At 35.6% G+C, this 17375-nt stretch overlaps 2 protein-coding genes across 2 annotated transcripts; one reads left to right on the forward strand and one right to left on the reverse strand.

Annotated features, from left to right (window-relative positions):
* Positions 1–5250: 5250 nt before the first annotated feature.
* Positions 5251–8713, forward strand: LOC110703268. The gene is made up of 3 exons (XM_021881049.1): positions 5251–5411; positions 8023–8133; positions 8219–8713. Exons 1-3 carry the CDS (start codon positions 5367–5369, stop codon positions 8456–8458), a joined length of 396 nt encoding a protein of 131 aa, XP_021736741.1. The 5' UTR covers positions 5251–5366; the 3' UTR covers positions 8459–8713.
* Positions 8714–9138: 425 nt separating this feature from the next.
* LOC110703270 (biotin carboxyl carrier protein of acetyl-CoA carboxylase-like) lies at positions 9139–15204 on the reverse strand. The gene is made up of 9 exons (XM_021881050.1): positions 15058–15204; positions 13771–13968; positions 12644–12732; positions 11900–11959; positions 10550–10789; positions 10404–10466; positions 9836–9904; positions 9566–9611; positions 9139–9464 (listed from the first exon to the last, which is right to left on the reverse strand). The coding sequence occupies exons 1-9, from the start codon at positions 15065–15067 to the stop codon at positions 9385–9387; spliced, it is 855 nt and encodes a 284-aa protein (XP_021736742.1). The 5' UTR covers positions 15068–15204; the 3' UTR covers positions 9139–9384.
* Between the last annotated feature and the right edge of the window lie 2171 nt (positions 15205–17375).

Raw genomic sequence — 17375 nt, forward strand, 5'->3', positions numbered from 1 at the left:
GTTACCCATAGATTACGTACTAACGGTTTTTTTTATATACTTTTTTATACGTATGTGATACATGTATTGATTCAATATACTTCTTACAAGTATAATTTAATTTTCTACAAATCTGGTTAACTAAATCATTCTCAAAACTTTCAATATTAGATTTTTCTTAAAAATATGATTAAATTAATTTGTTTATAATAAAGTCAAATTGTTGCAAACTGTTACGACCTAGGAACTTAATGGATGTTTAATTGCACCTTTAAGTGATATTTTCACCCTTTTCTTATGGTGGTCGTTGGCTTCTACTCTACTACGAGTATATACACCAAGCTTCAAAACAACAAAAACACAGCAAATACTCTAGTACATCCTCTCTTCTTTAAACACTAAACACACTATTATCCCTTACGGGCAAGTATTATAAATTCCAGTCGGGTTTGTGAATAATATCAGACTTTCCCTGTCAATGAAAAGATCAATCTATGGCATGTGCGGTTTATCTACTTCTATATGTCTAATACAGTTGCAGAACAATATCTACACCATCCAAGCGTTATCTTGCTAACAAAAACTTGAATGGATTCTAATACATACACTTCAAGACCTTTTTTCTGCACTTCTATAACGGTATATCTGAACTCCCCTTACATACATACTGTTGCCAAGTTCCACCACAAGTACCAAACCCAAATCCAATACTTATTGTTGACTCCCACTAGCCGAACCAGGCACCGAGGATTCCTCATCAATCCAATCAGCATAGATGCCTACATATTTCTTGGACCTTTTCCATTTGAATGTGCTCACTTCTCGTGGTGACATTTCGTGCTTGGAACCAGTTAGTTTGAGCGGATTCTGAACCTCTGCATTGACCAAGGTCTTAGGAGCAGTTTGTGCATTTCCTGATTCTGATGCAAGTACAGGTGCAGAACTACTCGAACCTGAAACAAAACTCGAGAAATATGGACATATGGTAAGAAGAAAGCCTATTATTCTTACATAAGTCTAATAAACATAACCACAATTATATCCCATATATACATTAAAACAAAGCTATAAATTAAAGTTTGGTTACAATTAGTACAAAAGGCTAAACACAATGCCTGTGTCAAACTTTCTGTTTCGAAATACTGACAGGATTTGGTTTCTGAACTTGAAGCAGCAATTTTATAGATACATGGTGTCACAGCTACCATCCAAACCATGATGCAATTCTTAGCAATAAAGTGAACAAACCGACGATGACGGCTAACACATAGCTGTGACTAGAAAGCATACATTGGTCTATAATTGCCTAAATTTTCAGGGATTTAGTTGCAACATTTAGTTAAATGTCTGCACCACCAACAATGCTCATTCCTTAATTCAGATTCATACCCCGTTACATGACTTTACATCTTCAAGAATTCAAATCATTCAGTTCATTTGCCACGAATGTATCTCACATATTTCAGTTCTCATACACTCATACATTGATACATTATGTCAAATTTTAAGAAACAATAAAGCAGTAACCTACTGTATTGAAGTTTCACATGTTATCTTAGACAGCATAGTAATTTTACAAAGAACTCTAGTCTCAATCTACAGAACACAAATACTTACTAATTTGCTGAAGGAAAACAGCCAAATTTCAAAGTGCACATAAAACACAGCCTATTACCTTCTTGTCCAAGAGCGTTACTGCTTACAGAACCATGACTACGGACGTCAAGCCTTCTTGCTCTTCTCCTGCTTCTGCTGTTGCCCTCTCTCGACTCTGCGTTATAATCTGATTCTGTATGCCAAAAAACACATTTTTCACCATATGGGCATCTGCTCTTAAAGTTGAACTTGCAGGTATTATGAGAAAATGGGCATGTGTCCCCATAATGGCAGTTTCCAGTAGACTGAAAAGTCCTGCATAATGCTTTTCTGTACTTGTATTTATCAGCAACCGAGCCTCTATTAGCAGGAACCGGTGCTTCTGAGGGTCTCTCGGCCATACTGAAGTTTCTCACAGGAGATCAGTAATCAGTTCCTGACAGAAAAAAATAACCAGCAACAGAAGGCGGTCTTGTAACTCGCCTGCAGACTGCAACAACATTTTTATTTCCTTTCGATTAATCAAACAGAAACACAAATTCAATCAGAGTTTAAATTTGAAATTAGCATTTCACAAAATCAAGAACACCCATTGAATTTCTTTTAACTCTACACCTTGACAGAATGACAGGAGAAATTTAGAACAACTTGCATTGTCTTTTTTCTTTTTAAACAATGTAACAATAATACTGTAACAATTTCAGATAACTAAAAATTCCCAGAAATATTAACCCATAATTCAAGAATTCAATTCCCATAATTAGCAGAAATGGGTGAAAAATACATGATCCAAGAAAATTCAAACCCACCCTTCTTTAAATTATCAAATAATTAACACATACATTAACATCTAAACCCCTTTTTATGAATTATAATTTCGACCCACAATCACATATTGACTTAGATAAAACATATATAATCAAGCTTTCTTCTACTTTAATCAACAATACTCAAAAATTATAAAATGGATGAGATTATAAGACTCAAATTACCAATAAAGATAAAAAAATTTCTTGCCTGAGATTGACGAACTCCTTAAGTTTTTGAACAAGAAGGCTTCAAGATTAAGATGATACAAGTATAAGATCGTATAAGAATGGCTAAGAAAACTATTCTCTGTTTCTTTGAGAATTTTTATTAAAGTGATAAAAATTGGGAGTAATACAATTGGACAGAAATGGGAGTGTTATTGTTGTAACATTAGAAATTGTTCCGTTATAAATGTCCTCTTTTTTTTTCCCCGGGAAGAAGGAAATTAATTTTATTGTATTGGATTATTTTTGTATTTCCTCTCAAATTGATTATACCTTTCCCATAAGGGTTATTCTATACTTTTTTTATATGTACGCGATACATGCATTAATTCAAAATATTTTCAAATCTCGTTCATTAAGTCATTCATAAGACTTTCTATATTAGATTTTCCTGAAAGAATGATTAAATAAACTTGTTTATAACAAAATCAAATTAAGTTGAATGTACTTGTTTATAACAAAATTAAACTATCATTGAATAGTTAATTGCCTATTCTTAAAAATCAATAACATACTATAGAGGTGATCATTTACGGGATTGGGCGGGAAACGGGTCAGGCTAATAGCTAAGGGTCTGTTCTCATAGACTGAACTCAGCTGAGCTGAGCTGAACTGAACTGAGTTGAGGTGAGCTGAACTGAACTGAGTTGAGGTGAGCTGAACTGAACTGTACTAAACTGAACTGAAAATAAACGTATTAGAACAGACCTTAAGACCCTATTTATTTCACCTTATTTTTGCTTATATAAACTTATTTAATATGGTCTCATCTGATCTAATCTTATCTGATCTACTCTTATTGTCTAATTTGATCAGACTTCGGGTCTGTTCACATTCACTTAATTTCAGTTCAGTTCAGCTCTAATCAGTTCAGTTCAATGCCTAATTTTTCTCTCTCATAAAATATAAAAATATTCAGTTCAGCTCCAATCAGTTCAGTTCAATTCAGTAAATGTGAATATGCCCTTTGACCTAAAGTGTACGATAATCTGTAACGAAAAAATATATCAAATGGGATCTTGATATATTTGTAATAATGTGTATTTTATTGATATGTAATTTTTATTATTTTTTTTTCATTATGAAAGTAAAGATATTTAGCGCTAAAAAATTGCACATAAAATCAATGATATGATCTAACTTATTTTTTCTGATCTGATTTGAACTTATTTTTTATAAAATAAGTAAAAATAAGATAAATTAAATAAGACCTTTTATGCGAATCCCGTCAAAAAAAATACGGCTATTTCACCAAATGCCACTGACAAATTTAAAAATTCATCAAATGCCATCGCACTTTTCAGAATTCACCAAATGTCACTCAGTTTTTTAAAAATTCACCGAGTGCCATTAATGACCAACGGTCGATAACTCCGTTAGTCATTAGGGGTTAATCATGACACATGTCATGATATTATTGGTCCATTTATCTTTATTAATAAAAATTAAAAAAAAAGCTGAAAATAATTAGAAAATAATTATAAAAAAAACAGAAAAATTAAAAAAAAAAAAAAAAAAACCCCAAAATTTTCCCAGCCACCCCTACCACCGCCAAACCCTAGCCCCTCCCCTTATATCGCCGGAAAACGGCCGGCCACCACCTTAACCACCGAAAATCGACAGGCCAGCCCTTTTGCGCCCCACCTGACCCACCGTCGACCCCAAAAACCACCCACACAAACTTCCCCGACCCTGTAAAACCTAAAATTAACCCCAGATCCTAGCCCCACCGTGACCTCAACCACCTCGCCACCTCTACCACCAGCCAGACGAGGCCCAAAGCAGCCAGATTTGCCGCGCCGTTCTCCAACTCGGAGCTGCTTTCCAACCCTCCCCTACCCGTTTACCCACCACAACCATTAACGAAATCAAGGTTGTGAAGAGGAGGGCCAAAATCGCCAAGTTAGAAGGGGATAAGGGTCGAAATCGGAGCGTGGGGAAGGGGAGGTAGCCGGAAAAGGGATTGGGGAAGGGAAGGGGGCTGGGATCGGGACAGAGAAAGGATTTTGAGGGTTGAGGACTGGGTTTCGTGGCGGTGGGGAGGGAGTTTCGTGCTGGTGGGGAGGGAGTTTCGTGGGAGGGGGAGGGGGAGAAACGGCGTCGGCGCTGCGGGAGAGCTTCTTGGGCGGCGTCGGTGCTGTGGGACAACAGAATCCAGTAGCTGGGACGGCGGGAACGGCGGCGGGGAGGGTGGTTGTGGCTGATGGGGGTTTTGGCTGGTCGGGGTTTTTGAAATAATTTTGGGGTTTTGTTTTTTAATTTTCTGATTTTTTTTATATATATTTTCAGCTTTTTTTTTAATTTTTATTAATAAAGATAAATGGACCAATAATATCATGACATGTGTCATGATAACGTCTAATGACTAACGGAGTTAACGGTCGTTGGTCATTAATGGCACTCGGTGAATTTTTAAAAAACTGAGTGGCATTTGGTGAATTCTGAAAAGTGCGATGGCATTTGACGAATTTTTAAATTTGTCAGTGGCATTTGGTGAAATAGCCGAAAAAAATAATACTACGTCCAATTTTTTTTAGTTACAATTTTGGGGTAAAATGTTACAATTAAAAAAATCGGAGGTGATAATTAAGGTGGAGTGAACAGGGCCTAAATCCCTTAAAAAATAAATAAATAGAAATTAACAAACTGAAATTCAGATTGTTTTAGGTGTGTATCAGAAACCAGAGATCGAATTGGAAGAGGTGATCGGAGCAACTAACGAAACAGATTCAAAAGGTAGAAGATTTTAGAGGATTTATGTCTCAACAGCTTTTTGAGCTTCTTTCTTCTCTCCTCAATGAGGTATACCCCATTAATCTTTTCCATCTGTCAATTTGCTAAACTCTTACAATCTACCTTGTTTTTGTTGGAATTCTCTTAATTTCGAATTGGGTACTTACAATTTGTAGATTTAATGGAATTCAATTAATTTTGAATTGGGTATTTTAAATTTTGTAGAATGTTTTGGGTAATTTAGTTGATAGAACATGTTGGATTTAGGTGTTATTGAAGATGTAAAGAACCCTTTTGGATTTTGATGTTTTGTACTCGAATTTCACATCTTTTATTAGAGGAAGTTTTTCAATGTAAAATATCAATGCACCTGGTTATTGTGGTAACGAGAGAACTAATGACTGGGTTTTGCTTGATCTATTGGCTGAGAGAGCAGTTTGAGTTACTAAGATTTGAACAGAAATAGTCAAACTATAAACTCAAACTATTATAGGAAACTACTTAGGATTGAAATTGTGTCGTTACTGGCTCGTGGGGATTGTTCGATTTGTTCAATCTCGTGGGTGATACTCGGTTTGAGGATTGGTTTGTGCTTATTCTTGTCATTTTAATCTTCAGTTTTGGTATCGAATTTTGTGGTTTATGATGTACAAAGTTATTTTCTTATCATATCTGGGTTTCTTATCTACTTAAATTTGGCATGAGTGATACCTATATCCCCTACATTACATATTCATTCCAAATGGACAATATAACATTGGGGCTGTTTGCATGTATGGGGAGCTGGAATTAAGGGATTAATGTCTATTTTGTCTTGGCTAATTAGGTTAAAAATCCCGCTAGTTTCTCACTTCAAAAGTATAATAATCACGTTTGAAATTCTAGTATTAACCTTTTATTTTACAAGCTGAATTTGCTGAATGTTAAGCTATTATCTGCTTATCACCTGAAACTCTGGAAACTTAACATTTTGTTTCAAGCATTTGGTTCCCGTATGAGCAGTGTCTAAATTAGCTTGGAGTTAAGCAGTTAACATAATTTTGATCGTTCCTTGTTGCCACGGAAGAGCATTTTTTTAATAATTTCCCCATGACCCAGCCTCTATGTTGAATCTTGGCCCTCGTAAACAGTGTTCCAATTCACTTGGAATCGGGTCCATTGCTCAGTGGTAGAGCATTTGACTGCAATTCACTTGGAATCAGGGTATACTTTTTTCTCCTTGCTGCAGCTGTAGAGCACTATCTAATGATTGTTTCTGAACAAAATACTACAAGGGACCATGGGGCTGTTGCATCTAATTTGATCATGTTCAAGCTTCTGCACCTAAATTACGTAATTACTCTAGTTGCATGATGTCACAGAATGCATCTTTCAGGCATACTTTGTCCCTAGACCAGCCTACTTTTGTCCAGTTTGTTTCACAAAATTCATTAGATTAGAAGCTATGGTGAGTATAAGTATATTACAATAGAACGATTCTATAAAAATTTTGGCCCATATTTGTAGCTTCCACAGCCAAATCATGAAACCTTCAGTAAGTCAGTTGAGTTTATTTAAGGAATTCCTGAAAGGGAATTATTTGATCTATTGTGACTTTATATGATTGTAATATTCTATCTGTTCTTCCCCTGATTGTAGCTGCTAGCTCCTGTTAATCTTTAACTGTAACTTAAGTTTCTATCCTTTTCTTGAAACCTACGCATAAAGCCAACCGTCCTTGGCATTCTCAGTGCTCTTTTCAGTTCCTTTTTCCACATCTCTTTGAATCATACATGAGGATGTGTAGTTGTGTAGATTCAGAATCCGTTGTTTGTCCAACAATCAACCCATGCAGTTAATTAGCTGGAAATTGCAGTAATTCTTATGTTTGAGGTTAAAAAAGAAATTAGTGAGTAATAAAAGTCCTATAAGGTGAGGATAAAGGAAGTGGGTCGAATCTTTTGTACCCTTCTTATTTGTTGGGGATCAGATTCACTCTGACGAAACAAAACACTGATCTGCTGCTCCTAGCTGGCATGGAAGAAAGTACCAACAAGTTGTACTGTGCCTTACTACTCATGGCTTATGAGTGATAAACTTATTTCAGTGAAATTTCTCTCCTGGCTACTGGAAGACAGTTCCATACTGGAGTTTCTTCATCTGCTTGCTTGACATCACACTCTTCTTTAGCCAGAAAAGAATCCTTAATTGTTTGTTTTGTACACTTTATTTGTTTAAGCCTTTGATAATGTTAGTTGTAATATTTTGATAAAATAGAGAGGCCAGCACCTTGCGCTTTAGCACTGTGCTCTAATACCTCTTACTGATACCAGTTGGGACTTTCTTTATTTCCTTATAAGGAAAGAGTTGTGTCTCTTTGGTATGATAATTGAGAATCACTCCTTTGTTGCGTACTCTGTGTAACACATGCATTCAAATTGAAGACACTAGTTATAGTATGGGACAACTTTAGTTGGTAACTTGGTACTAATAGTTCTATTTTGTTAATCTGCGGCTTTCTGAAGCCATTCTCCAGCTGGCTTTTAAGGTTTAATTTGTTAACATGTTCCTTTTCTTTTATTATATTATCTTTTTCTGGGAGGAAATAGTTGTCTTCTACGGTGAATCCGTCCCCTAATATTTGTGTTGTTGGATTTTTTTTTTCCCCTTTCGAAATCACTCATTGCTGCCTGCTGTGTAGGTGGAGTCATTATCAAATGAAGAAGAAGTTGATTTACGTGCTAAAATAGAAGCTCTTAAATCAGAAGTTACAAAAGTACCTTCTCTATCTCAACAACATACTGATGATGAGGTATCTTCCTTCTCTTGGGACTTTTTCCTTGCAAAATTGGGTTTGAGGTACTTGATTCTCATCATCTGTTGCTTGTGTCACTCAGTTGGAGCTGGCCAGTAAAATGGATAATTTGTCATCGAAGCTTGATGAAGTGGATAAGATGATTTCATCAACAGATCCTCAAGTAAAATCTCTATTGAGTAGTACTGCTGATGTATGGATGCCTGTTATAACTGCTACTTCAGAGGAACGTCGTAAATTTTCGTCATCAGTTGAAGGTGAAGAGACTGAAGTAAAAGCAAACGCATCCAAAAAGACACCCGAGGGCAATGATGCCTTATAAGTAACAATTTTATGCAAATGCAATGATTCACTCCATTTGGTACTATTTTGTATGTTTCGGAGAAAAAAGTACTTATTTGCTGTTTGTAAAATAAGCACATAGCATGCTGGACAGTTTCTTCATTCCTTTGTAAATTCAATATATGAGCCTCATATCCTTTCTGATATATGTAACAATGTAACGTATATACTATGTATATGCATTAAGTAACAAGTCCATGATCTATGTGACTGTTTTGTGTCAATTTATTCTGCCTTTTTGGTGTCCTAAAATTATCCATTTGAAGTCGTTCAAAATTCATTGGCTATTTTGCAAACTCTTTCAAGTCTCTTAGATTGTTTCACACAAGCTTACTATGAAACATCAGAAGTTACCCCTGAAAAAAGTTTTTTAGTATTCTGGAAATAGGATATATATATACAACTTTATGTTTTCAGTATGCTTGCTAGTATAAATAACAGAATGGGAGCTTGCGACTTTCATGTTTTCTGTATGTTCGTAAGTGTCAAATAACAAAATGAGAGCTCGCAACTTTCTTGTTCTCTGTGCTTGCAAGTGTAAATAACATGGTGAGAGCTTGCAACTTTCGTGTTGTCTGTATTAAGTTGTTGACTAGCGGAATCCAGTTAGACTTAGAGGCGTTAGAGCTGAGTCCAGCAGAGTCTGTTGTCCTCGGGAAATAGTTCCAAAAAAATCTAGTTTGTAGAAAAATGGAGAGTATAATTACAGAAGGTGAAAAGGATAAACAGCTTTATGCAATCCCAACCAAAATGGGCTGGAAATACTACTGGAAAATCCAATAACCCTGTAAAATAATTACATTTAAAATAAAGTTAAACATTGGTTTCCTGGAGGCAAAGCAAACAGATTTTGAGGCATCAATGCTCTGTGCTCCTGTTTCAACCAACGGATAGAAATGAGGCGTGTTATCCTTCCAGTTGTAGCTTCTTTATCCCAGGAAAAGATGGGAGGATCGCAATTATAGCATCACCATATCCCACAGGTTCTGTTGAAAAACTAAGATTAGCAGGAGCAAAAGGGAATAATACTGAGTAAAAAATCACTTTAATGCTTATCAAGCATAGCAGAAAATTTTGATGAGCGTACCGCCATCCTTGCATAGGATCTTTGTGACTTCACCAGATATATCTGACTGCAATTGGAATGATGACATTGGAAAATTAGATGTTGCTATGAAATTGGAAAAATAGATGTTGCTTTCTCAAGTGCACAAAATTTGCTAATAGCCAGAATCTACAAACACCGAGCATTCACAATTTGCTAAGAGAAATCAACCATCTTCGATGAATTATACGAAGTACCAAAAAAACAGAAAGTAAATAAATAACAGCATATTCTGAAGAGTAAATCAAATACCTCAACTGGTATCTCGCCACCTAGCTGCTCAATGTAACAAATCACTTGCCCCTCCTTCACGACCTGCTTCTGTTTATGTCAAAAATAAATGTTAGAAACTCATATAGCAGATAGAGAATGTTAAGCTGATAACATGGTCCATAAAACCATAACAAAGATATGTCTTGAACATTTATGTGAATTTTCATAAACTTTCGAGTTCTGAAAAATCATTCCTTCTCCAAAATCAAATCAAGTAGCCTCAGTGAAACAGCAAATTATAGAGTATAAATATAGAACCAACACATGACATGAGTACATGATGAATAACTTGGCAACTGATGTCAGCATAAGACATTAAGACCATCCATGACATACAGTAAACTTCAAATACATTGACCCTTCGACAAACATTAAAAAGATGAAAACTTGGCCTCATAGCAGGATTGTAGGAGTAACAGCATAAGATAGCACCTAAATGGAAACCTCCATGTTTCCTCTCCCTTTCTAACAAACCCAAAGAGGCTCCACATAAAAGGGACAATCACAAGAATTAAGAGTGGATTAGGCAAGGGATGAAATAATCTACCTCTTTGCAAGCTGGAGGTGCACGCTTTCCTTTTATGGTTCGAGATCTCCGGAAAAACCCTACCTGCATCATCAATGGCTTTAAAATTGCTACTCTAATTATCTTTAAACTAGAGACACTGAGACAATATATATGAGGATTTTTACCTTTGGAGATTGAATTATTACCAATCCTTCATTTGCCGCTCTCTCAAGCAAGGTGTCAGCAACAATGTCTAGAGGCTCAGCCTTGGCGATGGCTAGTGACAATGGCGAGACTGGACCATTCAAAGAAGGTGCCTCTACTGCTGTGTTTGAACTCATAGAAGCTGAACCAGATGGAGGCAGAGGTGGAAGGTCAACAGCCTTAGACAACTCCCTTGTCACATGGAGGTGAAAACCATTAAGCTAATCTTGCAAGAACGTTAAAGCTATTAGAAATGTGAAGATGATTTGCGTTTACACAAAAACTTGACCTTAAATAAAATTATTATAAATATTTGTAAATATCCTAGTGTAAACTAACACATATTTTTTTATAGATACTAACATCATTTACAAATATTCCACGTACTGCCAAACGAGGCCTAGAACAGGTTAAAGATAATTGCAAAAAAAGTAATCAAGTATGTAAATTGAGCATGCAACTCCAATTACTATTTAGCTTAAACTGTACCCCATCCCTTGAAAATATTTAAGCATCAACAGGTATCTCAGCACTATCTGTGATAAAGAATCGTGGAGCCATTCCAAAAAGTGTTGCAATCTAAAATGAGATTCCACAACTAAAGTCCAGCGACACTTGATGTTGTCACTGAAATTGGTTGCAGCATGCCAATGACCAAATTAATGGAGCTATTCTGTGGGATTGAAAGTCTTTATTAATCCAGATGGCTTAAGGTAGCATAATTATGGCCTTTAAAACTTTCAAATCTTCATTTAATTCTGAGATAACCATAATTGAGTCCAGAAATATATTTTTTCAAAAATTTGACGTTTGAAAATGCCAAGTTTGCCAGCTAAATGGAAAATTGGTATGAAGTTGCTACAGCTCGAAAGTGAGATTTTCAACATTCATGATGAGCTGAGTTTTCAAGATATTCTACACACAAGAGTAACCGCAAAAACAATTGTACACTACCAGCGCCCAAACAACTGTACACTACCAGCACCCAACATGTATTCAAGTTTAAAACAAAAATAGGCTTAACCTACAGGACACACTCTAAAGAAAATGTATTAGCACCACTGATAAGCACAAATTAATTTTAGGAATTAGAATCAAATTCATCTTTCAACACTTTTTTGATAGAATTAGAAGAAATCCAAAAGTATCATGCTTCGCCATAAAAAAAAATGTTTCAAATCCAGCATTATTGGAATCATAACTAACGAATAAAATTGTATTTCCATGTACCAACTATCCATGGTCCAAAAAGCAATGTGATTCCATATCATCCTATTTCTTATCAATATGAGAAAGGTAAATTAAAATATAAAGGAACAAAGGAAACTTACTTTCAGTTCAAATTCTGCAATTGATGTTGTATCGCATATTTCTGTCAGCAGTAATTTCACCTAGATAGAGGGGGGAAAAGCATAAAATTTTACTCAACTTTTAATCAACGGATTAATAAAGCTCAGATAGAAAAGGAGGGTAAGAAATAAGAGCACAGGTCAGAAAGGGGATTTAGAAGGTAAAAACAGAAAAGGCAGAGATAGAAATTAACCAAGGAAAATCAATTTCTCAATAACCATAATACAAAAAAAAATATGATTATTTTGCTAGCTTGTCTACACCAAATCCCACAATACTCAGAATACAATACAGTATATAGAATTCCCAACAAATTTTAATATAGGGTACCAGGTAAAAGGATATCAAATTGAAACTCACAAACATTATTAACAGTCTAATTTTGTTCAGCCTCTGAAACATGATATAAAATAACACATTCAATCGCAGACTTGAAAGGTGTGGCAAGTACTCTGACAGAATGCATTTATTTTAAACAGGTAAGAATCATGTGAATGACTCACAGAATCAAGAAGCCGATGCAATGTCCATGAGGGACTTCCCTCTCTGGATGCACATATACCAAGTTCCAAAATATTAGAAAATGGACCAAAAGTCATACATCAAGGCATGAAAGTTCTACCAGCAAAAATAAATAAGAAGGCATTGAGCTGAATCCACCTTTTCTGAACAATAAATGATAAAGAATTTGGTTAAACTTAATAAGACTTAGAAATGAATATAACCTCGTCTGAATTTGGAATAAGCTGGCTAACCGGACCAGAAAGGTTAGTTTGCTCTTCTCCCTCTTCTAACGTTGAAGTAGCTGGCTCACCTATATAAACATTCATATGACAGTGTGAAAAACGTGCAGGTATGGTGAAAAGGATACCTATAAGGAGATTCCATAGTATTTCCTTTTCTCTTTCATAGTTTTATTCCTTCCCAGCAAATGCAGGTTAGATATCTAGACAGACAGACAAAAAGTTTTCCAATAATTACTTTCTTTTTCTGGAGAATTCAAACTTAACTGGTTCATATAACATGAGAATTTGAGACTATCAGCATCAAACAAATTAGCACCCTTATATTGATATATCTTGTCAAATTAATTTGCTAATCAACAAACTCCTCATGGAAAAAATAGTTTACAATTAATACTAATGTAACATAGCCCACAATTTTACACTAGGTCTCTTGTTATTTAAGAAAACTCCAAATGCTGCAACTAAAGTTTTGGATTTTCTTATGTTTTGGGTTTCATTCATGGTGAACATATTTTCAAACTTATCATAGTGCCATTGAGGTTATGGTACCTGTCCACACCATTACCACCTTAGAAATTCCTGTAATAATACTGGAAGAAACACAGGTTACCCTTTTCATATAAAAAGATCTGCAGTAAATCATACAGCTAAAAATTTGACTTTACCCATCCTTTCCTCTCATAAACTCATAAGACAGTAAGACACTATTCTATATCTTCATTTGCATGATATTTATGTAATTCCCAGAATTTTTGTGCAAAATTTTTTACTCACAGACTGAAGAGAGTTATCAAGCATCAAGAAGTTGACATATGTGGCATTGGAGAAGGGCCTACTAGCCTAGAGCACCTACACACCATACTATTACTACATCTTTATCTCAGTTGCAGAATTATTAGACCAAGAATAAATAAGCAATACCAGAAGACAAATGAAAATAAATCCAGGGAGAGAAGCTGTTTCGGACTACACATGCATTGCAACAGCAATGATAAAATTGATGATATGATTTCAAGTTAAAACTATAGCATTAGCCGCAAGCCTGTAATAGTAGCAAAAGTAAAGAACAAGTAACAAAGGATAAAAAGGATTCTGTTATCACTTACTTTCAGTGGTCAATGATGCTTGAGCACGGCATATAATTAATTCTTTATGTGAAGTTTGTGACATTTTTAAACCTGATTGCTTCCATGACTTTGGCCTACTTCCAGCTCGAATAACACGTGGGAAGGATGTCAAAGATAAGCTGCTCCTGTAGTTAAGCTTCGAGCTCAAAATTTGTGTGTTTGAAATACCTAAGCTACCTGAAATCAGGCAAAAGATAAATTTGTGATTTGATGAGCTTATAATAGGATTGATATCTTCCAAACACATACTGACTTCCATGGGATAATGGAAAGACAAGGTTTCATCTTCGGTGGGAATAAGAGGTGATGGAACAGTAGCAAGCCAAAATTGCAAATAAACTACTTATCGAGTTTTCAATGCTACCCGATCACAAACATGTTCAAAAGGTTACAAATTATGCCTTGTTGCATAGGGGTGGCAATTTGGGTCAACAGGTTAGGTTCGGGTCAGATTTATTGTATGGTTCAGTTGCCACTTGCCAAGTAAGTAGCAAGGCACTTGTTAAATATTAAAGTACATCATCCCCTTCGGTATATAAAAGCCATGTTGATCCAACATTTGCCAAAACATACTACGACATACAACACTAAGCCATGTAAATAACCTTCATGTCATTCTAATTTTTCACACAACCAAGCAGGTAAAAACTAATATCCATTGGTTAATTTTTTCTCAAAGATTTTCATACTAACACCAAATGCAAACATCTAACGAACTCGGCTCATAGAATCAACTAACAATATATGAAATTAGACTTAATTAGTTACAATGTCAATCTACTAATTAAATTTACAATCCCTACATGAAGAAAAATAATAGAAGACCAACATTTAAGTAACTAAACTACAGAAACGTTTACTATGTTCAGGCCTTTCAATTCCAGCTCCATTTCCAATTCCAACAGCATGATAGAACTTACCAAATTCAATTGAATAATTTTCAAGAAACAATTTTTTTTTTCATTCGATTGAAACACAATTTCGATGCAAACAATACAACAACAAAAATCATGCAATATAGATAAGAATACAATAAATCAAATTTATAGGGCGTGATAAAATTAAATCTAATTCACCCACTAATTTATAAGCATTATTCAACAGAACCCATAAACCAAATTTCATAAAATTAAGAGCAAAATCAACAACCATAACAAGACAATGGGTATATAAACACAAGGGAAAGTGATGATCACAGCAGAAAGATGCAAACTTGATTGAAATTGAAGGGTTTGATTGAAAGAGGAGAGAGAAAGAGGGACTTACTGGCAGCCATGGCAGTGATTCGAAGTAGTTAGAGAGAGAAAGTAGGAGAGAGAAACTGGTGGAGAGAGTGAAAGCGCATGAAACCCAAAAGCTGCAGAGCTCAGGTTTAGCCGTTTTTTTATGGAATTAATTTGCTGTGATTGAAATACCAATATTTTATTCCCTATTTTAACGAGTACTCACCACCTTTTTAAATATTTACTTCATTTCTCTGTTGAGGTAGCAAAATAGGTGGAAGAACAAAAAAAATTAAAAAATATATTTTATATTAGGTCAACTAATTGAGATAAATGATTAAATATTGCAAAAGTTTTCCAAATAAGAAAATAGCATATGTATTTAAAAACAGTTTGAAATAAAAAATAAAGTAAGTATTTAAAAACGGAGGGAGTAGATATGTAGGATGAAGAACCCTATGGAGCTATGAATACAAAGTAAAAAAGTTCGGACTAGTGTGTATAAATAAAAATTATGGTCAATATTAGACCAAAATTACTCAACTATATGCTAGCTTTTGAGGAAATCTGTTGGAATTAGTTCACCTGATTTTGTTTTAATTATTCATTTATAACAAGCAAATTTTATAATACGAGTATGTTGGTAGGCGTTTGTATATAAATTATTGGTATAATATGTAATAGGCAAAAGCTAACGAACATCCCGGGGGCGTTGGATAAATTACCTAAAAGTAGAAAGATTAAATTAAAATGAACATTAATTACACCGATCGACGCGTGATGTTGTCATACTTTCCCAAATTAATACCACTTTAGGTATTATTTTAAATGTTTATCCAACGTCCCGGGGGCGTTCGTTAGCAAGATCCTATGTAATAAATATTAGTTTTGACATCGTGGCTCGTGCAATAGATATTACTTCGATTAAACGTATAAAAATACATTAACGTATATTAAACTCTAATTTGACATTGAAATCCAATTGTGGCAATGTGTTTCAATACAACACTATGATAGTAAGGGATATTGATAAAACATGTTTTCCTCCAAGATTGGTCCAACACACCCTCAACTACTGAGCAAGATTATTGAGTAGAAATGAGATTTTATAGTATTATGCACAAAGGGCAAAACGGTAAAGACTCGTTATACTCCCTTCACCCACAATTATCTGCAACATTTGTCAAAAATGGCTGCTTCTATTATGTGCAACAAATTTTTTTGTTTCCTTTTATAGTAATAATGTAAGTGGTAAAAGACTGATTTACCCTTACTTTTAAATTTAATGTTGTGTAACTTGTTTTAATTACATCATAATCATCTATTACACTCTAATGATTCCCACCAAAAATTAACACCTTCACACTCTCTCACATCCACACCCTCTCATCTCCCAACTGCCTCATTCAATGTTCTTCATTGAATTTCTCTCGATTACGATGCCTCCTTCATCAATTCTGGAGAAATCTCCAAAACTTCATAAAAACCCCTCGTTTCACTTTCATTTTCTCACTCTCTCTCCTGATCTCTCTCCTGTTCTCTCTCCTGATCTCTCTCCTGTTCTCACTCCTGCGAAACCCTAACTCCAAATTTTCTCTGCTCCCTATTCGAAAATGAACCCAGATCCAAATGAGTCCCCTCGAAACAACACCCCTTCTCGTATATCTGAGGGATCTACACTTTATAAGCTGCAGCGAGGTAGTGGTCAACTTAAACCAGCTCGTCGTTGCACATCGTACTTCCGGAGATACGTTCGAGGGAAAATTGGAGCGAAACTGTCAGAGTACGTGTCCAGCGACGAAGAGGAGCAGAAGAAGGAGGCTTCTATGGAGGGGGAGGGGCCAGATCTAGGCTTGAAAGATGCATCGGGTGGGGAGATGGGCCTCAACAATGTTGAGGAGGGTGATGCTGGCACTTCCAACGCTCTAGCGGTGGTCGAGAAATCTGCTGATGACTCTGAATGTGTTGAGGTTCAAGTTGCGCAGCCCCCTGTAGAGGTTGTGGTGCTCCCTGACTCTCCTGTGTATGGGGGGAGGGTCTTGCCTGAGTCCCTGAAGTCCACTGCGTCTTCCTCCAACTCACCGGGGAAGAAAAGAGTCGGATCTATCTTCAACCGGGACTACAGCGACTGGGACCCTGACTATTTGGTTGTCCTTAAGGCCAAGTACCCTAATGATTTCCCTCCCAACAACTGATCTGCGCAGCGTAACTATTTCTGAACCCTAATTTTGGTTTTTAATGTTGTTGCATATGCTGGTTAATTTTGAACATTTTTTTGCTAGCTTATTGAGTCTCTTATGTTAGTTTATGGTTTGTGGCAGTCTCTAGTACTCATTGTTGGTGATTGAGTTGATGCTATGA

This window comes from Chenopodium quinoa, unplaced genomic scaffold (assembly GCF_001683475.1).
Source record: "Chenopodium quinoa cultivar QQ74 unplaced genomic scaffold, ASM168347v1, whole genome shotgun sequence".
In the NCBI taxonomy this organism is placed as follows: domain Eukaryota; kingdom Viridiplantae; phylum Streptophyta; class Magnoliopsida; order Caryophyllales; family Amaranthaceae; genus Chenopodium; species Chenopodium quinoa.